The 25315-nt window shown below is 41.9% G+C and overlaps 1 protein-coding gene across 11 annotated transcripts in view; it reads right to left on the bottom strand.

Moving 5' to 3' along the window:
- Positions 1 to 24831, bottom strand: part of SH3RF2 (SH3 domain containing ring finger 2) — a 41148-nt gene extending 16317 nt beyond the window's left edge. The window contains exons 1-5 of one of the 11 annotated variants that reach the window (XM_029583535.1): positions 24810 to 24831; positions 21816 to 22281; positions 5015 to 5284; positions 4002 to 4097; positions 2522 to 2851 (exon numbers count right to left, since the gene is read on the bottom strand). In XM_029583535.1, the coding sequence (XP_029439395.1) occupies positions 2522 to 2851; positions 4002 to 4097; positions 5015 to 5284; positions 21816 to 22199 (1080 nt within the window). In that variant the 5' untranslated portion in view covers positions 22200 to 22281; positions 24810 to 24831. Of the gene's footprint in view, positions 1 to 2521; positions 2852 to 4001; positions 4098 to 5014; positions 5285 to 21815; positions 22282 to 22722; positions 23106 to 23180; positions 23201 to 23697; positions 23807 to 23888; positions 24066 to 24085; positions 24425 to 24809 lie in introns of those variants that run through there. The other 10 variants (XM_029583528.1, XM_029583529.1, XM_029583530.1 and 7 more) reach the window with 10 other exon arrangements.
- Positions 24832 to 25315: the final 484 nt, after the last annotated feature.

Genomic DNA, 25315 nt, shown 5'->3' with positions numbered 1-25315 from the left:
GTTGCTCACTTTAAGGTATTAGGCCTTGTGTTTCAGGCTCTGCACAACATGGGTCCCAGTTATTTAACAGACAAACTGAAATGTTATGTCCCAATCTGCCCTCAAAAGGTCAGAGAGCGATTGTCATTTCTGTATTCCTTCACTTAGGGGGGGGGGGGGGGTCATTTTCCAAGCGGATCGCACGCGAAAAGTCCCTTATCGCATGCGATACCAAGATCGGGGCGGAGTCGGGGCGGCAATAGCCCCGGAAGAGGAGGAGTCGGTGCTGACGGTGCGAAGACTTCACCGACAGCGAAAGGTTCGCTGCGTTTATTTGGCGCGACGCCAACAACGATCACACCGCGGATGTGCGATCGCTGCCGGCTATCGCAGGACCACCCCCCCATTACCACCGAATTCACTATGCCTTGCGACATTAGTAAATCCAGCCCTTAGTGCAAAGAGGATAGCAGACTACAAGTGCTTTAGGAAAGCTTTAAAGGCACATAGTTATAGAGGGAGGCATTTAATTGTTTGTGTTTTTATTATATTTTGCTGTATTGATTTTTATATACTTGTTATCCACCTTAAGGATATATAAAACAGCTTGCATAACCCATAATATTATTTATGGTGAAAGAACCGAATGGTTGAATACATCTATAACGCCTGCATATTACACAGAGAAACTTGAGATTGGCCAATAAAGGACTTTTGACAGTTCCAAACAATTAAATCTGCAAGGCTCAGCCAAGTAAGGGAGCGTGTAATATCAATAACAGGAACAAAGGTGTGGAATACTTTATCAACTCATTTGAGATTACAAGCAGACCAAAAAAAAATTCAAGGCAGAATTAAAAACATGGTTGTTTAAATGCGCCTATACTGAGCACAAGCATTAGATACACATCATGAACATTAGAATACACATTGGCTTAACTTTTCCTTCTTTATTAACCTTTTAAGCTACATTTTAGGAAATAATTGAACTGTAATGTTTTAGATGTTCTTAATATCTGCTTTTAGGAAATAATGTATTATGCTTTTATGTTTTTAGTTTTATGACTTATCTTAACAGCTAATTTATATATTTTTCTGTTCTTTGCCATTTATTAATTTTAGCTGTTATCACTTTTATCAAATTGATGTTTTTTTGTTTTTTTTAACTGATTGTAAACCGTTGTGAAGGCCTTGCCGATGTGACGGTATAGAAAAAAAACAAACTATAAACCTTAAACAGCTTGTCTGGTAATAACGTGGGCTATAAATTCCTGTAAATAAATACATTTTTCTTTCAAGAGCTCATGTCATACTCTTTTCTTATGGAATTTGCTGACAAAAAAAACCCTCTCCTTGTATTTCACAAGAATTTTAAGGCATTTTTATATCCAGGCTTTTTGATTACTATTGTCTGTTTGGTTTATGGTTTTATTATATTGTATTGGATGTACTACATATTGTGTGTATTTTTCTAGGTTTTATTATATTGTATTTAATTTGTATGATATTGTATATTTTGTATTTGCACGTTGGTGTGTATAGTAGATGTATTTTTAATTCTGTACCTTTGCCTGGAGCTTTTTGTTTAGTGATTGATTACACTGAAATAAATCCATGTGAAGTATTGGTGCAATGTCTAACAATTTCAAATTCTACCTTGTTTCTATATATTATATTATATATATATATATATATATATATATATATATATATATATATATATATATATATATATACACACACACACACACACACACACACACACACACATACATACATACATATAGGAAACAATGTGTTCTTTTGTATTAACAATGCAACAACAATGCAGGGCAGATTCCACCTCTGCCTTGCAGTTTCTGTTTCACCCTCCAACGATGTGTTATGCGTCATGAAATATGATCATTTAGTTCCAGATGGATTCCAAGCAAATGGGTGTGAGGGGGAAAAACTACTGACTGAATAATAGTTTATTTTAACTTTCAACAGCCAACTTACTCTATAATTAGGTGAAGGTTGGTGTTAAATTCTTGATTATAGTTTCAGAAATGGGTCAAGAATAAAGAGGGTTTGCAAAATGGCTGGGAGGTGTCTTAACAGGAGCAGAAACCAGAATGACTCTCACTGTGCCAGCAGAAATGCCCTCGACGAAAACCTCATGCCAGCCCAGCTTTCTTTTTTCTGGACCAAGTATTATGATCAACCTCAAGCAAAAAAAAGTCATATTAACACAAAGATTAGAGGATTTTTAGGAACTTCTGGTAGAGATTTTCTATCACTTTGATTTGCACACACCACTGACGTAACCTACACGCTCGGAGGGCTGGCGTCTCCATTAGGCTAACATTTTCCTCAGTCTAGGAAGCAAAGGGTATTTTCTAAGTAGTCAGGCCCTGATCCAACAGACCAGACAGTATGTCTCATAAAAGAATAGTCCTAAAAAACAAACCAAGAAACAAGGAAAAGCATGGTATAAGTCAAGGCTTCCACATTCTTATGACACTCTATGCAACCCAATGTCTAGATGGTGTCTGTAATTTACCTGACTTGGGATGATTGATGGCAACTCTCCTTGCTCAATGCCTGGTGCCAAAACAGCAGGGTTGCTGGAGCTGATCAGCACTGGAGCACTGATATCCAGGGACTGATGGTCAGCAGGTGAATGAACCATCTTGTTGATCGTATTTAGGGCATTTGTAATCAGGATTTGCCTTGGGCCTTTTCTCCTAACCTCTTGGATCTTGCGAAAGGCTGGAGATTCTGTAGGTTTTGTTCTGGTAGAAGATTTCCTTAAGAGAGAGGATGTGCGGCTTAGAGAGCTGGATCGGTTACTTTTGCTGGTCTCCAGTAGATGCTTTGCTGTAAGGTTGGGCTGAAATACAAAGCAACTGGTTCTCTCATCTCAGGAAACAAGTGGAGATCAGGCATTTTATGTGGTTATATTCCACTCTTGCAAATACCAAGGCAGATATTTGGCTTGGCAGATGTTGTTGCTAATCTTGGCAAGTATTTGTCTCTTACACATTTAACTTCATATTTTTTTCCAATAAGGCTGAATGGTCCTATATGATAATTGAAGCCAAAAGGAGCAGATGAGGACTTCTACTATAGACCTCTGTCATGGAAACTCCATTCTAAGGCCTTTACTTAATGCCCGGTGGCATAAGTAGGGCAGGACCAGCAAGGCAGCTGCCTCAGGTGCAGTCTGGCAGGGGGTACAGAATGGGATGCAGGTCATCACAGAAACTTGGCACAGGGGGCACAATTCATTAAAGCTAAGCCACTGTTCACACAGGGTCAATTTTTAAAACCTTCGCATGCGCACATGGATGCGCCAGTTTTAACACACGTGTGCGCCGCTGCGCACATGTTATAAAATCAGATGTCCGCGCACAGGTGCGGGTGGCCCACAACTCATGCGCGGGAGGGGGGAAATGTTCAAACTACACACACAACGCGATCGTCCTTTTTTCCAGTTCCCTAACCCCCTTTCAAACCTTCCTCCCCTTTCCCCTCTCCACCCTGACCCCTAACCCCTACCTATCTACCCTATCTTTTGGCTTCTGTAATTTACCTACTCTGATGAGCAGAAGTAAGTTATGCGTGCTGGCCCGCTGCCGGCGTGCACTTCCCTGGCACCGTTAAATGGCACTGTCCTGGTCCGCCCCCCCCCCCCCCCCCCGTCCTACCCCTTCAGCACGTAACGGGGATTACGCGTGTGGCTGGGCCCTTCCGAAAATGCGTGCAGCGCGCAGAAGGCCCGGCCATGTGTATAATCCCCGTTATTTACGCACTTGGCCCTTTTAAAATCAGGCTGACAATGTGTAAAATTTGTGTCTGAATCAATAAGGGAGTATGAACTGGATTACATAACTTGATTATAGCCTGAAAGAACATCAAAACTGGGATACTAATGCTGCAGTGAGCCTTGCACCATACACTAACGTAAGATGTGGAAAATCTTGATTGGTCAGTCACCTCAGGCGCGAATAAAATCATGGAGTTTCTTACTTTCCTCTTACCTCCACAAATAAGAGTGGAAAGATCCCTATTCTCTCTCCTAACTTGCCTTCTGCCCAGTTCTCATCAACACGGCGGATCACCCTGATAACATCATCCTGAAAGGCAAAATTATTATTACATTGCAACCCAGATTTATTGCCAATGTTGCATAATTTTAAATTGAATGGGAGGTAGGCAATGGATATAGGCCACATTCATAATGACAGATAGAAAAGCAGCAGTGCTTCTCCTAGTCTCTTCCCAAAACCACAAGCTCACTTGTTTCTTAACTCTTACCTTCCCTCTCTCTATGGGTCTTATACCTAGTTTTTCTCTCTTTTGATTCAAAGACAAAACCTATAGAAAGTAAGTATCAATGGACTGCATTGCACTCATTGATTATTTCCAGGATAAATTGCTCTCTTAAGCGTCCTTCAGTTGGGGGTCCTCTTCTATTATGGGTCAATTTCCCCACAGGATCCTATTCTGGCCACTCCCCTGCTGGCGGGTTTGTATACAAACTGCAGGAACTACACAGCTTTTTTTTTTTTTTTAATTACATAAAAGAAACTAAGCAGAGTTTAAAAAAAAATAAATTGTAGGAAATACAGAACAGTTCATTTTCTGCTCTATCTGGCACTCAATAGGTCCCTCCTGCTTTTCCTTTTAAAAGCATGGAGGAAATACGTGACGAGAAGCGGAGTATTTTAAAGAAATTAGCTGAGCTAAACAAAGAAAAATATAAAATAAAATACACATGAAGCTGAAAAATCCTCTCCTACATTGACCAGGAACTTAGAAAATGGCCAGATGGAAACAGACGGTTTCTCTAGCTCTGGGAGTCTCTTACTGGGTATTTAAAAAAAGCACAGAAGAAAGATGCCAATACTGAAGGGAGCAGCATTAGATAAAAATTAGCGTGCTGCTTCTTCAGGCTCAGAATTACTCCCCAAGCACTGCTGATTCTCCAGTGGGTTTTTTTTTCTCCTTAATAGAACTACATGGTCAAGTCATAATGAAGCTTTCATCCTACCTTGAGGAATGCCAGGCAGTGCTTGTTTTCACCTTGGTCCTTATCTTTCAAGTCAAAGTTATAAAGTGCTTTGCAGAGAGGAGGTGGCTGTGGGAGCTGCTTGAGAACTGGAGCAGAACTGGCAGGGAAGGCACTGCTAATGCCATCGGACTGCCCTTGGTACCGATTTTCATCCAGCTGTCGGTGCAAAATGATGACATCGCCTTTACTGAACCTTAGATCCTTTGGCGCATGTTCTCTGTAATTATACAAGGCCTTTGCACAGGGTACCTGCGGTAAATTAAGAAGGAGGTAGGACATTAAGCAAAACAAAAAAAAAAATTAAAAAAAGTGTCTTAATATTGAATCCCAAATTTATTATAAAATTAGACATTTTTACAATTCTGATTATTTCCAACCCCAAATTCCATGCCTCTCCCTTTAGTTTTCATAAACTCTGACATCTAAAGCTAAAAAGTCAAAATTTTGACCTTTGTACTACAGAAGTGGTATTAAACGTTGCCAGTACTCTTATGCACGAGACAAGGCAAATCCAGAGTTCACCAGACCTGCAGCACAAAGACAGATTGACCAGGTTGGTTGGGCCATCAAGAGATTAAAGCCAACTATTCACACAAGCACCCTTAATTATTGTTAACTCTCCTGTGACAGACAAACCCAAGATAATATTATGAATTTATATATTTACAGGAATTTATAGCCCTCCTTAGTCGGAGTTGCTTAGACGGACAGACTACTTGCCCCATTTTGCGGTATATAAAAAATAAATAAATAAATTAACCAGACAAGCTGTTCAAGGCGGATAACAAACATATAAAAAACAATACAGCAATAAAACACAGCAAAATATAATCATAAAAACTTATTAAATGCATCCCTGTATAACTGCACCTTTAAAGCTTTCCTAAAGCACTAGCAGTCTGCTATCCTCTGCCATTTCTGTATTCCTTCACTTAGTACAATCACTCTCTGAGACGGGGCAGGTCGGGACATAACATTTTAGTTTGTCTGCTAAATAACTGAGACCTGTGTTGTGCAGAGCCTTAAACACAAGGCCTAATATCTTAAAGTGAGCAAGACTGCACAGGAAGACAAGGACTGGAAGTGCAGGACTCCTATCATAATGAATCAAGGCCCCAATTATCAAATGGGTTATTGTATTTTGAACTAGTTGTAAATTACACAATAATCAATCTTTGTAGATTATTGTAGAACCGGTCGAAACCAGACACAGGTAAATAAGGTTTGAGATGACAGATTAAGCAAATCACATACTATGCATTTTTAGCAGCAAACTGGATGTGTTTCCCAAAATTGAGATCAGAATCTAAGAGGACCCCTAAATTTAATAAAAGGCTCCAAGTAGGTGATAGTGTCTGATTTATTTATATTCCGCTTTTTGCACATTTTTCAGCACTTCAAAGCGGATTACATTCAGGTACATACCTACAGAATGCAAATTAGGGGGAGGGAAGGAGTCTGCAGTGTTTTCGCTGCCGGCGCACCACCGTGGTGCGAAGGCTGTGGGCTGTCGCAAGCCCGCCCCTCTTCACCCCCCTTTTTTTACAGGATTCATCATTCCTTGCAGAATGATGAATCCAGGCCTAAGTCTGTACCTGAGGCAATGGAGGGTAAAGTGACTTACAAAGAGCAACAGTGGGACTCGAACCCTGGTCTCCAGCCCACTGCTCTAACCACTAGGCTACTCTTCCACTCCACTGATGTTATGACGGCACCGAAGCAATGTGATAAGGTGCTGGCTAAGGCCAGAAGAACGCTGGGCTGCATAGAGAGAGGCATGACCGGCAGGAAAAAGGAGGTGATAATGCCCCTCTACAGGTTGTGAAGCCTCATCTGAAGCATGGTATTCAATTCTGAAGACCCCATCTCAAAGGATAGAGACAAGATGGACACGGTTCAGTTAAAGGCAACAAAAATAGTATGAGCTCTGCCTCAAAAAAAGAGTAATGAATATATATATATATGTGTGTGTGTGTGTGTGTGTGTGTGTGTATATATATCAATGTGATCGCTTGCAATGCTGTTATTTTCTAGGCAGATCATTTAGGTCTCAGGAAGCTCATTTATTGATTATCATTTTTATGTCATATTTTGAAGACTTTTTGTTATGGCTTATGAACCTTAATAATATAGTTGAGGTGAGTTATGCCCTATTATGATCTGTGCTTTGTTATTATGTTGTTAATATTTGATCTTATGATTCTAAAGTGTATTTTTAGGATATGATTTTAATTTTTAGTATGATAATTATTCTGTTTTTGATAATCATTGGTTGTTTTTCATATACTGTTCCTCGCCTAGTGAAAATAAGTTGATAAATAAAATAAGGAATCCTTATATTATCATCCTATCACATCTCCTTTAATATTAGACAATTTTTGATGCAGGAATTGTCTTACTCCTTCCTGTTTCACCATACATCCCATTTGTTGCTTCATTTCAATTTTTTTTTTTTTTTTTTATTTTCATTGGAATTGGATTTCAGGTTGGTTTTGGATTTTGTATTATTTGATGTTCCATATTTTTATGCTATGGGGCTGATTCATTAAGGACTTTTCCTGAAGTTACAGAATGGGAGAAAATCTTTTAGGGGCCAATTTTCAAAGGCCTTAGATGTCTAATTGTGAATTAGGTGCCTAAATTGGCCCTATGAAAACTGACTGGCCTGAGCGCCTAAATTTATTTGCTTCAAAAATGGGTGGGGCAGGGTCAGATTGGAGGAAGTGAATTAGGCACCCAATGCTGATTTACAACTCTAGGTGCCTTATTAAGTGCCTAAATATAGGAAAATATATAGCAAACCTACATTTAGGGCCCTCACTTATAGGCACCTAAAGTTAGGAGAATTTTCATTCCAAAAGGTTGGGACCCTAAGTTTGGCTGCAAACTTCTCCTAAAACTGAAGCACCTGGGTAAGGTATTAGCCTCTTAGTGAATCGGATCCTCTATGACCATTGTATCCACCCTACAATTGCTGTGCAAACTTATGATCCTGTCTAAGAATACGACAAAGATAATAAATCTTTGCCAGAAAGAATCTCAAAAGCTGGCTGCACCTGGCATCTCTTTCATTAATGTTGTTATTTGGTTACTATGTTGGAGACAACAATAATAATATACTTTATGGGCTGTACAACATGACAATTCTGCTTCTGTCTGGGGCAATAGTCATCACGTCTGAAGAATTTGCAATTGCATTCCATTGGTGGAATAATATTAACATCCTGTGCTATCACTTGTTCCTCTCAACTAGAATTCCTTAAGTGAACTGTCACTCCACCACTCTCTCTTAGAGGAGATAATTTGTTAATATTCATTTCACATTGCTACTGCCCCCTCCCAACATGCAATCCAGGAAAAATGATGTAAGCTAATGCCACATCACACTGAAGATGTTAATCAAAGACAAGAGGAAGTTTTCCCGCCGAACTGGCAGACCTTGCTTGAAGGGACATGCGCACACATCCACTCAGATACAAGCATCTAAAAATAAGACACCTGTGCCATGATCCTCTTGGACTCCCCCCCCCCCCCCCCCCCCCCCCCCCGATATGTCCTGAAAATGTAATGAGGGTGGGACACCAAACTCGAAAGTTATTAAGGACACACAGAAGTGGTGAGCTCATAAGAAGTTTGGAAAGTAGACTAAAATAAGTCCTAGGAAGGGGCCTTCTGGTTCCCCTGGAGGTACGAGACACGGGGCCCTCGTTAGCTGTCGACCGCAGGACTTAGCACCACAGAACTAAAGGCAGCACACGAAGGCCTGGCGAGCTAGGGGATTTCTTTTTACAGCTGCGACAGAGAGGAGACCGGAGCAGCGGTGCCAGAAGAACCAAGCACTGTCTGCAGAATTGCATTTTTCATAGGGAGCTCAAATGAAGCCCACAGTCAGAGACATTTCTACAGCTGCACCTCATATGGAAAAAAAATAAAAAAGAGTAAAGAATTAGTGCCTTTCAGGGCTTGATCAAGCCACTGTCAGGTGTACGAAGCCCTCTGAAGTCAAACTAAGGAGGGCAAGAAGGAACAACATTGCTGGCTGCAACAGGAGAAAAATGAATGTCATAGGCTGGGGGCAGTTCCTGAACACGAGGAGCAGCTGCTGCCTCATCTGCACTGCCAGAATGGAAGAGGCACAGCACCATTTCAAGAGGGGCTGCCTGACATTCAGTGAAAGCCCAGTCACTTAGTTGGAACCTCTAGCCATCCACTCTGGCTCAAGAAGGGTTAAAACAAAGGGAGCGCTTCAGAACCCAAGGCTGCTGTTACTGACAGAACCTAAGATAAGAGCCCTGGAGATCTCCGAGAAAGGACCATCACCCACTTTAGACCCATCCGCTCTCTCTCTCGGGCATGATGCACACCACCACCACCATCATTTGGTAACTCAGCCGCTGCTCGCCACTTCCGGGCCGCGGGAAGAAGAGACCCTGCTGGTGCCGCTGACTCCTGCCGTGTCCTGCCCAGACTATTAGCATTTTAAGCCCGGGCAGAGGGAGCAGCTGGGTCAGCGGGGGACCGGGAAGTGTGGCCACACACCTGCAGGTGCTTGACGAAAGGCTGGTTAACAACCGCTGCCCTAGGCAGTTGTCTTCCTTGCCTATTCCTAAATCCAGGCCTGGTTTTATGGTGTGTAACCCTATGGGTCACTAGATGGTGTTGTAGCTCTTTTTCCTAAGGCTATGTATTTACTGTCCATGTTTAACAGGGAGCTGAAAAGTTCAGGCCTATACTTTAAAATGAGAATGAATACTAAGCAATAGCAGTGAGAGTTGCACTTGTATTTACGGTGTAGGGGTACAAATATAGGAGCTGTGCATGGGCTCAGGGCTGGTCATCTGAGGAAGGGGGTCAGGACATCAGGAGGGTCCATGCCTCAAGGGGTTAGAGGGGAAACAACAGTGCTTCACCCAGAACTACAACATAGCTCTTACAGAGGGAAAAGCAACCAGAAGAGCTACTAAGGACCTACAGTGTGGATTACAAGTGAGAGCAGAGGAGGGCTGAAGTTTTCGACTACCCTGAGGCGCAACAGAAGTGCAGGAGAGAGGATTACAGTTCTTACTTGGATTTTGGACAGAGAGACTGTGCTGGGGGGGCTGGCTGAGCCGAAGGGGAAGGTCGCCGCTGGTTCTTTCGGTGTGGGATTTGAGACTAAGTTCCAACGGACCATGGAGTGCATTGTCTCAAGAGCTGCTCCTGTGTGCAGAGACTGGATTGTGAGCCGAAGCTGAACAGTGAGTCCTCAGCACAAGAGAAGAGGTTTGCATGTGGTGCCTTCTGTAAGAGAGGAAAACCTACCACCGGGGACCCTCACTAGTCCCACCAGTAAGGAATAAGAGTCTGTGTGACGAGGGAAGATGTCCTGAGTGCTGAGCGAGATTGCTCTGAAGTGCAGAAATAATACAGGAGAAGACAATGGAACCACAAAGGTTTTGGAAAATAAAAAGGATACAGTTGGAGAAAATGAAGGGGCTGAACCGGGAGCTTTGGGATCTAATCCAGATGACCTTAAAACTCTATTCGGAGTTTGGACTCTGCTTTAAACGTAACATTGCATTGGACATTGGATTTTTCTGGACTGTGTTTGAAGTGCTCTCACCTAGCCTGGCCTCACAGGTTATCCTGTCCCCAGTCCATGCCCAAAGACTGAGTCTACTCCACAGCTCTCCGGGGCTTGCAACATCTCCCCCGTGGCACAGGTGTTACAGCTGCATATTGCAATCTCCTTAGCATGACTTGTTTATTATAGGCAGAATATAAATAGTTTAAATAAATGAGGTATGTTCAGCAGGTTAACAGGAATTACAGATTTCATGACTATAAAGCCTTTCGTTGGGGTTCCCATCTTTTTGGTATTAAAAGCCCACATGCAAAACTTTGAACTTATTCTTATGTTGGTCCAACCAGCAAATAATCCAGGATCAGCAAGGCAGCTAGAATTCTGCCTTACAAGCACTATTTAGACTAAAGTTTAATCCACATTTTATCAGAAGATCGCAAAACGCAAGAAATTCTGAACACTACATTCTTCTGGATTAAGCGATTTAGACTATTTAAAGTTTGAAAGGATGTAGTATGCTAAAGGATCTGTTCCCTAGCATCCCAGACGACTTAGGGATGAGTAAATTCTCTCTTGCAATGCACGCTTGGTATGTGGAAAATCTGATCTTGGCTATTCCAAGTACGCCCAGTAAAATTTGAGGTTAATTAATTTCAAGTATGTGCTGATTTTTCTCTCACTGTAGGTGTGGTGTTAAAGAGGAAAGAGGAGGAGGAGGAAGATTAGGAGGTGAATGTGTGCAAAAACATTAAACTCATTTTTGTGCTATAATTACAATTTAAAAAAAAAACAACCACCTTTGTGTTTTGTAAATTACCCAAGTACATTAACAGAACTGAGTTGTTTCAGCTGGCCTTCACCCTGGCGCTCATCCAGTGCATCTCAGCCTGCCTTTTTATGAAGCAAAGGGGTGAAAAAGATCCTAGCTGGCACTGGCAGCGCTACCCCATAGTTACAGCTTCTCTGCGACGGAACATTAGAGCACTGCAGTTCACAGAGGGCTTAACCGAAAAGGAGGATGCGGAAGAGGATGGTGGTAAGTCTTGACGTCATAAAACGTATGATGCCGGCTCTAGCCCGGAAGGCGGTCTTTCAGAAATTCAGATGTGGCTTCCTAGGCAGGCACAGCCACCTTTTAGTCGGAACTTCAAGTCCCGCGATATCTTCTACAATTTGACATTCCCGAAGTTGCAAGCAAGAGAATTTGTTTTCGCTGCAATTTACTAATCAAAATGAATGAATGAATCTGGATTAAACAAATTTATACCAGCATCTTCAGAGAGCTGATAGTGTACTGGATCATAATTCATTCTATTAATGATTCCTCGTCAGTCTGCTTGTCATTACTACAGGTGCCAGCACTGCAGATCCGAGCTATAGTTTAATCTAACACCTCAGATACATAGAAACATTGAATGTGATGGCAGATAAAGACCCTTGGAGTTCCCACTTGAATATTTTTTGGGGGGGGGGGGGAAGAGGGAGAAAGGGGGGTGATTGGCAGTTTCCTCCTGTTCCTTTTGGGCTTCCAGATCAATTGGGACTGGGATGATGCAACCATCCGGGGATTTCCCCCACCTCTCCGAAGTCTCTATCCCCTCCCAACCCCCTTTAGTCCGGTCATTGCAGTGACGGGCCCTGGCCAAGGACCATGCACTGGGTCTCCTTCTGGGACCCTGCAAATCATGACCCTTGCCCTTGTGAGATAGCTGGGACTCCCTTCTCCCAGGGACTGTGAACTCTACCTCTGAAGACCTAAACTGGGAATCAAATCCAAGTCCTCCGCATGGCAGTGACCCAGTGGGCCGGCCCCTAGACTGTCCAGTTTGTCTTTCTGTTGCTAGGCTGCAGATTCTACTTGACTGCTAACATTATCAATGCTTCTTTGCAGCTTCTCTTCTTATCTCATGCTTTCTTGAATTCTGATACTGTTTCAAACACAGATAGTCTTTCATGGATGACATACACTTGCTTCAAAAATTCAGAGTTTTGGGACATAATCACAAGGAAAATAAAAACTAAAGAATATGTATTGTCAATCCAGCAAATTCCCATATGCTTGTGTGTGTGTAAATCATGTCTTCTTCAAGTCATTATTTCCAGAGGCCAGATGATGACGGATACTTTTTAAAAAGGGTCCTGCTTAAACAGGTGTTAGGAAACCATGCCATAAGGTCAAAGGTGAAGACACAGAAAGGAGAACATTGCAAGTAAGCTATGAAACCCAGCATACACCAAATGGGCCATAGATGGGTGTTTGACAACGTGATGAGAGACAGAAAAGGTGCAGGTAACAGGCGTTGATGCTTACAGAGTGGTTTGCAGATCCCAGGCAAAACTCGCTGTTAAATTACGGGTGTTGCAATTCAGCACCAACTACAGAGATGAGGCAGGGTGTGAGGAAAATTACTTCACCGCAAGAGGGATTCTGTCACTTTTGATTCAGTGAAATGGTATTTGTCTCACCATTACAGATAGGTAACAAGATATCCAGAAAGGGGAAAATGCAGACAGGCAAGACAGTGAGCCTATGAGAGAACCAGTCCCATAGCTCTTTTTACCTGCGAGCACCTTTAGAGAACAAACTTCCTGGCTAATAGAAAGAAATGCAGCACCAAAGCAGACGGACCGCTGCTTTCGGAAGACCAAGGACTCAGAAGAGGATTGTCTGCCTATGCTCACGGTGAAATAATCTATTTGCTCTCAAAAAAAAAAAAAAAAGCAGTGTGTTGCCACCATGGACCTGAAATATCTAAAATATTGTACAAATGTAGATTTACATTTTGCAGCTGATAAGAGACACACCATCGCTTCTCCACAGATTTATCTGGGAGATAGTTCTGTTAACTGAGTCGTGGTACCATATTACCAAATGTAGACCTACAATCATTTTAATCAATCATTTATAAGCTTTTAATCATTTATAAGCAGTAATCAAATCAGCTCAGATTTTGAAGATTTCCTCTGTAAGAATAATGCTTAGGAGGAAATTGTTACTAAGTAGCAGGCTCTATAACCATGTTTCTTTTAATAGTCTCATGCATTTATATTTGACATACAGTTGCTTGGTAAAATCTGAAGTAACCAGTGGACGCTCAGTGGTTTTTTTTTCAATATTTGCTTTGTATTGCTATCGTTCTTTGTAGCATAGTAAGTGTCAGTACCTGACAAAGTTATAGTTTAATGGGATATTATATTATTTTGATGATCATTGGCCTGCCCTGACTGTTCCCCATTTTCTGGGCTGAAGATACACAGATTGTGTCTAGTTGTGTCATGCCATGCTCCATTTTGTAGTGCAAAGTGAAACTATTATATATGCACTGAAAAGTATTTTACATATGGCCAATCAGAGAAGGTGAAAAGCGTCAATCCTTCATTCTATAAACCCTCAGCCTTTGAAAAGAATTATTGCTTCTCCATTGATGTTTTTATGACCTCATGGATTCCATGCAAGTTCTGATTCAAAGAGAAAAAGAAATATGACATTATAAAGTATGTTTTTATTTTATTGTGAATGCCAGAGGTCTGAATAGTGAGATTGGATTGTTAGAATGTATGAGGATATTATTATAGACATCTCAGAAACATGGTGGAAACCAATGGAACACTGTGATACCAGGGTATAAATTATATCATGATAGGGCAGATTGAACTGGTGAGGGGTGGCACTATACGCAAAAGATGGCAAAGAGAGTCAAACAGGAAACAAAATGCACTCCGGATCCTTATGGATAGAAACTCCATGTGTGACAAGTAATAGTATAGCAGTGGGGGTATACTACTGTCCACTTGGCCAAGATGAAGAAACACTATAAAATGCTAACAGAAATTAGAAGGGCAAATAGATTTGGCAACACAATAAAAATGGGAAATTTTAAATTACCCTAATATTGACTGGGTCACGGTCTCATTGGGACGTTAGATAGGTTAAGATTCTAGATGCCACAAATAACTGTTTCACGGAGCAGCTGGTCTTAGAAGCAATGAGATGGAGCAGTTATTTTACATCTTGTCTTTAGTCGATCACTTGACCTGGTCCACGGGGTTACTGTGATGCAGCTCTAGGCAATGGTGTCACAAATTTGACATAATCAATGGAGGGTGGATATTACATAAAACTACTACAGTAGCAGTGACCCAGACTTGCCAGTGTCAGAGACAGGATACTGGGCTCGATGGACCTTGGTCTGTCACAACATAGCATTTCTTATGTTATCTTTTATTAGAGCAACATAAGAATTATCCAAAGAAACTGAGCTTTTGAGGAATTCTTCAGATTTAACCCAGAGACTCAAGAAATTTGTATCAACTGCCAGATTTCCAGGGAAACACTAGAAATCTCTGGGCCTCAGTGATTTCTGTTCGAACCATTCCCCTTCAGGAAGCCTGCAGAGGGGATGGAGAAGGGAGCACTTTCCTCGTACTGTGTACAAGTGTAGGAAATGCTTATCCCCTCATACATCATATTGGTAAAGGGATTCTCTTTTTAAAAACAGATGCAGGCCAAAATATGCTGACAGTTGTACCTTGAAGAAAAAAAAACCCCCCAAAAACAATGCACAGACTCCCTACCACCTTTTTATTATGTAATAAAATAATTTTCTAGCTCTACAACACTTTTTCCCAGAAATGGATACCCTTCACAGCCTACATGCATCCACTTGTACTCCATGTGGCTCTTCCTGCTACCCACAGGGCCTCGTTCAATAAAACATCTTTTATCACAGTGTGCCTAAAAAAAAAAAAAAAAAAGAATTTTTCTACACTGCAGTCTGCAATTATCCTTTTATTTCTGCAAATTAATCTAAACTGCATTTAAAACCAGCTCCCATCATCTGGAAGCGTAATTTTTATCCATCATGGAGACAGTCCCATTTAGGCTGTTCTTGACAAAAGTCGGGTGCATGGTCACTTAAAGCACTTGCATTGTGTTGGAGCAGAAGGGCATGCTGTCACTTGCCAGCTGCCTCGGAGTAAAAGCTACACGAGCAGCACTTGATTGCGGCATGCTGCAGACATGCTGGGAAGCCGGTGGCCTACTAAAGATAGCTCTTAGCTATTATCTGACTCAATGGATTGTTTCTGCATGGATACCAAATCCTGACATGAAAGTGTTGGCCACTATCCGGTCTCCTACCAGACTGACCACAACAGAGGGACTGTGCTTCCTTTACTCTGCAGACACCAGAGGCTCACACTCCGTGGAATAAAATTGGCAACTGACTAAAAGGAAAATTTGGGTTTTGGGAAGCAGGCTCCAGGAAAAGGAAGAGAGAGAGAAAATACATATGGGGTAGATTCAGTTATCAGCTTATTACACTGGTTCCACAAAAGTCAATTAATGAAATTAAGCCTCTCTCTTTCTCTATATAGATATATCTTTTTTTTTACTGAATTATGTAAAAGGGATCCCTGTTTGTCCAAAATGAAACTTTCCAAAGAACGGACAAAGTCACCAAATGTGATTCACTGGAAGAATCTCTCAGAGGGTCTGCATTTTCTGAAAAATATTCCTGTTGGCTCTCTACGGGAAGCAGTTAGAGGCTGCACAATGTGGACTAACTCCTCGTTTCCCAAGGTGCCCCTCTGCCCTCCTCAGCAGCTTGACCCAGAGGAAGAAAAAACAAAAAGGAGACAGCTGGGGGAAAAGTACCTGAAGCAGCTGGTGAAGAATGGCGCACCCCTCACACACAATCAGCACCCCTACAACACATACCCGCCCCTCCCCTCTCCTCACACACATGTTCGAATTTCCAAATGGTGTCAGAGTTCAGCAGTGACGCCAGCAGGTGGGCTCTTACAGCTCTTCTGCCAGGGAAGACTGGCAGTGGGGACCCTCCAGAATAGTAAGAGGGTATTCTGGTTGGGGGTGGGGGAGGGGCATAGGCACTTGATGATAAACCCATTTATTTTTAGCCAAATTCTGAGCTGAATTTACCCAAACTAAATTTAAGTGAGTAGATTTAGGAGAGGTATTTGTGTGGCTGGACTTGTGCAGGTAAATTCACCTGGTTAGTGCTGATCATTGCACTAACCAGGCACTTTTGAAAACCTCCCGCCAGCCCCTTTTTTTGTCCAGCTAAATTTGTGTAACTTAAAATGATCCACAAAGGACACCCCAGCGCATGATAAATGTAATCATGCGTGCCAAAGTGATCTGGCACTAAACAGCAGAGTCTGTGGGTCCTATGGATGCAGGTAAAATTTCTATGGTGGGATAGAAATAGCATTTCAATAAAATAAAAGAACAGGAACTGTAGTTACAATTCCTAATTCCTAAAAGCATGGGCATCCTTTTAGGGTCATTGAGTGAAGGCAAGGAGGTGACTTAATTACCCAGGTAAATGATTTGGATATTGTCACCATAGTGACTGTGGGCTTTGTAATGTATGCAACAGGGGGAGGCACCAATTTTGGTTTCATTTTCTGGGTTTTTTGGGGGTTGGTTTTTTAATTGAAAAAAAAAAAACCAAAACAAAAACAATAGCAAACAAATTAGGAAAATAAAGAAACAGAAAACAAAAGAAACCAGAAAAAAAAAAAGTCAGATCAGGGCCTCTCCACATCAATGAAGATTGAATTTTTGTTTTTTTAAAGCCCTCCCTGGGCACCCCCATTCCATGGGCTCCTGCCCCACTGGAGCTAAGCAAGAGAGGCCAGCACCAATGTGTTGTAGGGCAGATTTAAAGGCCAAAGACATTTTTGAGAATAGCAGCAGTGGGGCAGGAACAACCGGGGAATCGCTTCTGCCCTGGGAAGAAAGATTCACAAATGGGTAGGAGGGCTTAGCAGGGGATGGAGGGGCTGAAAGAGACCTGGGAGAAGTTTTTTTTTTTTTTTGGCTGGGCTTGCTGAAAATCAGATGAAACAAAAGTTCTGTTTGTTATGGTTTAATTTTCAAAAATTCAGTACTGTTTTCCTCTCTGCCCTGCTACCAAAACTTAAATACTTCCGTGTGCTGCAATACTGCACCTAATCTTACAGAACCCGGGAAACGGGTTTGTCAAGATCTTTTTTTTTTTTTTGGTTCAGTCATGTTTTCATCCTCTCTACAATGAGCCATTCTTGTCTAGCTTCGTTCTTTTTAATCCTCAGTTAACTCAAGCACCTACCTGCTGCTCTCTCGGAGCACCTTGCCAGGAAGCAGGAGAAGCCACGCCTGGCCGACGGGGCAAAAGCTGTCACGTAAGGAGCAGGCAGGGACAAACCAGCATGGCCGACCACTCATCACACACAGGGAAGAGAGGCAGAAACAGCCAAACAAGTGGGGCCAAGGCTTTAAAAGCTGAAGCTGGATTACATTGGGGCCAGAGAAAATTAGGGCAAAAAAGGTGCAGAGCCCCCACAATTTGCATTGTTAGGCCAGATTTCCTATCCTGCAGCTTTTGAGAGGGAAACATATTCTAAAGAAAGAAAATCTTCTGCAGGTAGTAGAAGTGCTCAACATTTGCCCAAGTCTTAAGTGTAGCTCAGCTTTTTTTTTTTTTGGGCAAACATCTCACAACAGTTTGTGCAGTGTTGGTGCTTGGATCCTGAATACCACCAAACGCTTTCTTAAAAATAAAATTTCCATTGCATTTTGTGCTCCTGAAAGGTGAAAGATTTGGAGCAATGGGAAGTGCGGTCCTCGTCTGTACGGCCACAGAATTGGTACAGAAAGGGTAGGGACAGGAGAAGTTTCAAATTGTAATGGAGATTTAAAAAAAAAAAAAAAGTGATGATATGGATATTCATCCACTGGGGACTAAACTGAGACCATGGACACAAACATTAGGGGTGTGTGCAGACATTTTTTAAATGAATAAAAAGTGAAGCCAAATGAAAAAAAAAACAAAAAACAAGAGAACAATGTTGGCCTTCTTGGGAAGGAAAACAAAAAACAAACAAACACACTCCAGTTCTCCCCAGCTCCACTTACTCTACTGAAGAGTCTTTGCCATTCAGGAGCGATTCCCTGGTCGCGCCTGCCCCACCGGAGGAGGGCTCAGACCAAGGCCAGCACCATTGTCCAGCCAGGCCCAGACTCCCCACGTTTTGTACAAAACCAATTAACAGTGGCTCTGGCCACTTGTAGCGACTGGGAGGGTAGTGCTCCTGCCCTGCAAAGATTCTTCACTTGGAGCTTGAGAGGGGACCAGTGAGGGGTTTAGTTTTTTTTTTTTTTTTACTTCTCCAATGGGGTGGACATTCACAAAAAAAAAAGCTAAAAGGAAAAACAATTGTTTCATTAAAAAAAACAAATTGAAATGAAAATGGGAAATTGTTAAAAATGTCCCATTTGAAAGGAATGTACATCCCTACATACAAATATGTTACAACTTAAAATAAACCTTACAGCGAGCAGAAGCTCTAGACAAGGTCTCAGGCAGTTTTTTTTTAGTGAAAAAGCATAGCCACCAACATTTGCAAGATCTTACAGGGGATATTTGAGCAAGAAAAGAATGAGGAAGCCCATATTCATTCACTGTCTGGATAGCAAAGTAACCTGATAAACTTCTCCGGCTAACTTTGGAGGTATAGTCAATAGTGCCAGCATATTATTGAACAGAGCCGGCTATCATATCATAAAGAGTAGTGGGCTAACTTTAGGATTACTCTACAGTCTGTCCAGACATAACTTTGAATATTGGAGTTAAGCCAGATAACCTAGCTGGCCATCTCATCTCCTCCCAGTTATGCCCCCAGAACTCCCCTAACTTATTAGTCAGCTAAGTACCCAAATCTTCGTTTAGATGGATAGCTTCTGAGTCATATGGCTAATTGCCTTTGAATATGGAGCGCCTGGCGTTTTACTCTTCCACTGGAATCAGGGAATATTTAGGGAAAGAGGGAGAGGGAAGGAGGGAGAGATGACAACCTTGAAACAACTACAAATACTATTGAGGCTACCTTACTCATTTCCTAGATGAATGTTGAGATTAATCTGTATTCAGATTCAGACAACTCTGTCTGTGCCTCTTTAATGTTTTTAGCATTATTCAGCAAAGTATGGATAGAGCATAATAGAGGATTGGGATTAGTAGAGGCAAATAAATTAAAATGACATTTCTAGTCATAATGAGGGCAATTTTCAGAAGCCATTTACTGGATGAAAGGGCTTTTTGAATATTGTGCACCCTGGATGCATGTGTTGCTCCATATCGTGCACACTTTTACCTGCATTTTCACGGAGGCATTCCCAGGGTGGGATTAGGCGCTGGGCGAGGCAGCAATAAGAATAATTCATGCACCCTGCCTCAATTGTATGCAAATATGTCTCATGCATATTTGTCAAGATATCCTGAAAACCCAATTGGTTGGTGATCTTTGAGGACAAGAATTGCCTATGCCTCAGTTACACATATGTAAAGCAGGGACATATGCAATAGGCTGAGGCTGTACAAGCCAAGCTGGTTTGACAACTGAAGCAGCAATATCACATGAACACATGCAGAGCTGCTGCGATCCAATTTCTAAAGGGAGACTTTTGGCCAATACTGTTTTTTTTAAACTTACATCCCAATGGCTTGTGGTATTTGTAGTCATGTTTCTTCCACTGGAAATCAACATTACCCTAGGGGTAACAGAATGCACCAGGAGGGCAAGTGTATTGGGTGTCCAAAAAGCCAAGACTAGCCTCTAGTCTCCCTCAAGAAACAAGCTCTGTTGACAGCTCTCTGCACAGCTCAGAGTCAACCATGCAACTGCAGAGACAGACAGCAAACCACCGCATGAAAATCAAGGTGTTTGCGACTAGGTTTCAATAGACAAAAAGCGGGCTGCTATAGCTTTTCAACTAAAAATGACAGTAAGTCTACAGAGGGAAAACAAGAGGGAGGAACTGATTATGTTTTTTTTTAATTTATAAATAAACACCATCACCACAACATACTGAGGGTTGCATCAGATGCTCCATGCTGCTGGGCATTCGTCAGAGCTCAACCACACTATAAATGAAAGGCATTTGCTGGCTTGAAAAGGACTCGGCTAAGGGAGTTACCTTAGAATTTCAAAAAGTTTTCCCTTGCTGTGGTACAAAGTGAGCAGCTGTTTCTTTTATTTTTAAGTTTTAAAGACATGTGCACTTCAAGTTCTACAGCAGGCATGATCAAGGGGAAGATGAGCTCTGCTTTCTAAGTGTGTGGGTGCCAGCTGCGGGCTACGAACCCATACAGCCGGTTATTGTTCCACCATTGGCAGCCCTCCTCCTGTTTGTTTCTGTCTGCATGAAGCTGGTGTTTTTTGGAAGTGTGCTGGAATGTTTCTTAAAACATTATATGTAAACAATGTCTAGGGACGAAGCGTATTAGAGCCGACATGTAACTCTCTGGTACCGTTCCTTGGCTGGGAGTCTGCTTTGGGTAGCTTTTGTGACTTCAAAACCATTTTTCACAGACTTAAAAGAAAAATATGAAGGGGGTGCAGCAAAACAAATGTTTTAATGTTTGTCAAATAAGAGATGTCCTCACAGAATAAGGTTTCATCAATTGCTTGGAATTCATATACCAACTTGTGTTCATCTGCTATAGGGTAATTTGAGAACCCTTTCAGAGTAATCTAAATATGCAAATCAACTCATTCTCTTAAACCTAATCTGTGCAACATTATCTAAGGAATATTCATGATGGATATGCTGTGAACCCAACCTGTAGGTTTGACTTCTCAACTGTATCCATCTTTTTCCATTTAATTAGTCTAACAAATTACAACAAAATATATTTTCTTCTTCTTACTTTACAAGATTTAGTCTTGCCTTATTAGTAATACCATTCCTTATATTATTCTTCATATAGGCATCTATGAATGTGTATTTAGTTACTTTACATGCAAGGGTTAATATATCAATATACAATTTAATCTGCTGGCTTATGCACCTTCTATCAGTTCTCTCTCTTTTTCACATGCTTTCCTTCTTTACCTACCATCCATGGAACTGAAGCATTTGAGGGATTCAAGGAGTATTATGACAACATAAAAACTCTAAGAACAATGCTTGGGATGTCATTTAATGGAGTTAATGTAGGAGCAAAAGAAACGTGATGACTCATAACAGAATATAAAATTACAAGAGAATTGTATAATAAAAGGCAGTGTAAATATGCTATTAATACATTTTATCTGTTTGGGGAATATATTAACATTAATTGTTTAAAGACCGCTACAGTTCCATGTTTAGGAGATAAACTGTGCCCACTGGGGAATACCATAGTGTCAAGGAACATAAAGTCTCCTTACCCCTTCCATTGGCATCCGGGCATTCTGGACCAACCTGTTCGGAGCTGGTTGCAGACTGGTTGGGTCTCGGAATCTCTTGAAAGAATTCTGCGCATACAGCCCCCCCACTCTTCGAAGTGAGTTGTTTCTCACGATGCTTTGCCCACCTCTAATGCCATCCAATAGGCGAACAAGAAGCAAGTTGGCTGGCAGCTCTTCGATGTTGCAGAAGACTGGAGCTCTGCACTCAGGACACCTCAGTTCTTTCCGGGCTGTAAATATCCTTTGCAGGCAAGGCTTACAAAAGGTGTGCTGGCAAGGTAATACCTTGGCTGTTACATCCAGCTTTTCAAAACACACAGGGCACTCCAGCAGGTCCAATACTGATAAATCATCCATTTTCATTCCAATATTCCAATCTCCATCAGAACCCACCAGCTCAACATGAGATGACCACCTTAACAAAGAACAGCAATCGCCTTAGTACCTGCAAAACAATGGCTGTATCTTTAATCCTAAATTAATAGCATCTCTTTTAAATATAGACTCTAGCAATCACTGCGCAAAACTGAATCCTAACTACAGTACATTGCAAAGCAATGCCTCATCAGACAGTTTGCAGATGTGTGGCTTCTTCTCTCATCCCAAATTTAAGTGAGTCATTAGTGATTCAGTATTACAATAAAGGGAATACTGCTGTCTTCTTACTAGCTTGCTTGTTATAGGGAGTGAGGGGTTAATACACAGAAAAATGCACTTATATCAGGGCAGGAGATCAGGTTCTGCATAGAAAACTTGCACAAAGGTCATGCTCAGAATGCACGGACCTTTAATCCTCTAAACTGCAAATGTCAGTGTGACAGCCCAGTCCAGTCCATCAATAGTTCTCCACCAAACCAAAGCAGGATATCTTGAAATGCCACCTTACCTCCTGCTCGACTGGAGAATCCAGGTCCCATTCAAATGCAGTACTAACTAGTAGCCCTCACTCATAGAAATAAGCAAGACCGCACTTGAATGGAAATTAAGACAGGATTACAGTAACATTTCCAATGGAAATGGAATTCTTACTATGGATGGGGTCCTTTGTATCAGTTTACATTTTTAAACTCTTGCTGGCTCATTTGTATCTTTCTAGAGATGTTGTTGAAGAGAAAGTGGTTTATAATGCCCTAAAAAGTATTTTCCAGGCAGGCCAAGCTAATTCACCTTTACTTTCATCTCCTTAATTTAGATAAAATGTCTTGCCCATCTTTCCAACAATCACTCAAAACAGAATACAAATAAAAACAAAAATGCAATCCAGAGGCACAAAACATAACCCACACATATGATAATACAAACCAGCAAAACCCAGAAAAAAAATCTAGATACATTATGACTTACTTTAATTGTCCAACACATGATCTACATACCACTTGCTTAATTAAAAACCCTTTTATGTAGAACACAATTCAGTTTTCAATTCAATGTATATGGATAAAGCAGAAAGACTGTATTAGTCTTTCTCTGGAAACAAACTCACTGGATTCAGTTCAATGCACCTTCCTGCATTCTTTACATCTTAAACTTGTCTTGCTGTCCTACTTTACAAACTATTGGCAAGTAAAAGTAATCAGCCTGTTAGATACACATGGGGCCAATTTATGAGAGCTGAGCAACAGCAAAAAGGAGTACTTTTTGCCACTTTGCACCGAGCTAAAAATGCAGAGAGTTGTGAAGGGGTAAACCCGGTTGGGAACGCTGAGACTTTGTATTATGTCCTCAGTATATTATAAAGGAAAAACTGGGCAAAGCATTTGTAGGCAGTGCCAGGAAAAAAAAAAAGGGTACGTTAAGTATCTATCACCACCTAATGCAATGCTTCAAGCAAATTGCCCCACAAGAGAAAATGTAAGCAAACCTTTCAGGATTTTTTGTGATTGAGCTGGGCTAACTTCACCAGCGTAGCCGCAGAACTATGTACGCACCCAGGGCAACTAAGGCCCACCCAGCCTGTCCGGTTGTCTTCCTCTCTGGGCGGATAATAATCCCCCCCCCCCCTTAAATCAACAGCAGGTCCCTACCCCCATGCTCTGGCGTACTAAGGGCTACCTTTGAGGCAGGCTTTATCGTAGGAGCGAATGAGAACATCTGGCCTGATGCGATGCCTCTGCCCGGCCGGGCTGCGGACAGGCGTCCAGAGGGGCTAGGGCGAGCTCGAGGCCCCCGAGACTTGCCAGGCTGAGAACTTCAGCCAAAGTCCTACTTCAGCCAGAAAAGCCCCCACACGACCCCCTCCCCCATCCCACCTGTAGAGCAGCAAGCGCAGAGCTCCGCTCCCAGGCCAGCAGAGAGCCGGTGCCGGCGCTGACCTTGGGCTTCTGACCCGGCTGAGGCGGGCGCCGCTGCTTCCCCGGCCAGCAACTCCCATTCACTTGGCGTGCACAGCCCCGTTAACTCCTTCCCCGCCGGGCTGCTGCCGCTGTCCTCTCTTCTCGGCTTTTCAGGCACTCCCTCGCTTTTCACTGGACGAGGCAGCAGGAAGAACAAGGGCATTAAACAATAATAATAAAAAAAGTCTGAGCACAACAGGACGGGAACTTTCAAAGGAAAAGAGCTTCCTCCTGAGTTAAGGCTGAGGTTACTTCTTTTTGGTTTTTTTTTTTTGGAAACTTTCCTCTGGAAGTAGAAGATGCAAGAGTGAAAAGTGAATCTCTGCCTGTTTGTCTGCCTCTCTGTCCCTAATAGAAATCTTTATGAAAGATTGCCTAACACTATTAAGGATCTTGCACTTAAAAACCAAAAAATCCATAAACACCCTTGCTATAGCAATGATGATAATGAAAGTTCACCGTGAGGAAACGCTGGAACAATAAATATAGACATTTAGTAAAGATGAGAAACTGCTCTTATATGAAGCCTGGCCTTCCTTGCATCGAGGTCCAAGAAAGTATGAGAGGAGTTAAAGCATTGCACTCCGAGCAGAAGAGCTGGGCTCTGAATTCAAGACACCTTATCCCCTCCTCTTCTCACCTCAGCCTGGCTGTGTCCAAATTGGAACTTTCCCTGGAACGTGCCATACAGATCAGGCACCAAAACGAGGAAGCAGACTCTTCACCCTAGAAGTGGCTGTATGCAGATTTACAGAGTATAACATTGTGAGGGCCCAATTCCTACATGACCACAAAGTGTCTTAGAAATTTATGTAATTTGGATGAAAAAAAAAACCACATCACAAGGTATTTGCCTCTGAACGTAGGAACGGGCAAACACCAAACTGAAGGAGTTCAGATAGGGCATTAACAAACAAGAAATCTTTTTTTAGGAAAAGATTCGATAGGGCAAGAGGAATTTGCTGTTTTTGGACTGTTTTTTTTTTTTTTTTTTTAGCTCTTAGCCAATCCAAACCTAGAATCTATATCTAGTTATCTTACCTATGTCTCATTATGTTCTAACATAAACAGAAGGTATCAGCCAATCAAAATGGTGGATTGGATGACTGCCCCATGCCATGAGGTCCATTTCAGGGTTCTGCAAGG

This window comes from Rhinatrema bivittatum, chromosome 18 (assembly GCF_901001135.1).
Source record: "Rhinatrema bivittatum chromosome 18, aRhiBiv1.1, whole genome shotgun sequence".
In the NCBI taxonomy this organism is placed as follows: Eukaryota; Metazoa; Chordata; class Amphibia; order Gymnophiona; family Rhinatrematidae; genus Rhinatrema; species Rhinatrema bivittatum.
This window is presented reverse-complemented; position numbering and strand designations above follow the sequence as displayed.